Raw genomic sequence first — 545 nt, 5'->3', positions numbered from 1 at the left:
TTTGGACGTTGCCCCAGCACGTTTCCGCAGTCTTCATGACGAAAGCGGTGTCTCCTCAGATAACTACCACCACGGCCATTCTCTCTGTGCATAATTGAGTTTATCCCATCTTGCAAAGTCACGATACTAGTTTGTTTAGCTTAAAGCTTACTTGTTTAATAGAATTTGAACGCCTTTTCCAGACGTCCGAGAACATCAGGTGAGTTGTCCGTCAGTTCTGGTTCTGTGAGTCTAGACGCTTTCAATCGCTCCTCCGCCTCATGTTTGAACCTTGCATAGGCATCACACACACTTTCCTTGTCACTGATTTGGTGCGCTTCACAATCTGGCGATAGCTTTTTCCACAGTTGTTACTGATTGGGCTCAGAATAAATTGCATCCACCGCCGCACCCACAGCTTCATTTTTTATCCTCTGAGACAATTGTATTAGTGGTGCTGGTGCAAGTGTTAAACGCACAAAACCACACAGTATTTCAAACTCCTCTTGGTTAACCATTTCCACCGAATTAATTTGTGTTGCTACAATTACTACCGCAGCCACCAA

At 44.6% G+C, this 545-nt stretch overlaps 1 pseudogene across 1 annotated transcript in view; it reads right to left on the bottom strand.

Annotated features, from left to right (window-relative positions):
• Positions 1–545, bottom strand: part of TEOVI_000612800:pseudogene — a 1,283-nt pseudogene that overhangs the window by 710 nt on the left and 28 nt on the right. The window contains exon 2 of the mRNA in view: positions 1–545. This exon is cut by the window's left edge and continues 400 nt beyond it. Coding sequence covers positions 1–545 — 545 coding nt within the window.

This window comes from Trypanosoma equiperdum (assembly GCF_001457755.1).
Source record: "Trypanosoma equiperdum strain OVI genome assembly, contig: ctg_1721, whole genome shotgun sequence".
In the NCBI taxonomy this organism is placed as follows: Eukaryota; Euglenozoa; class Kinetoplastea; order Trypanosomatida; family Trypanosomatidae; genus Trypanosoma; species Trypanosoma equiperdum.
This window is presented reverse-complemented; position numbering and strand designations above follow the sequence as displayed.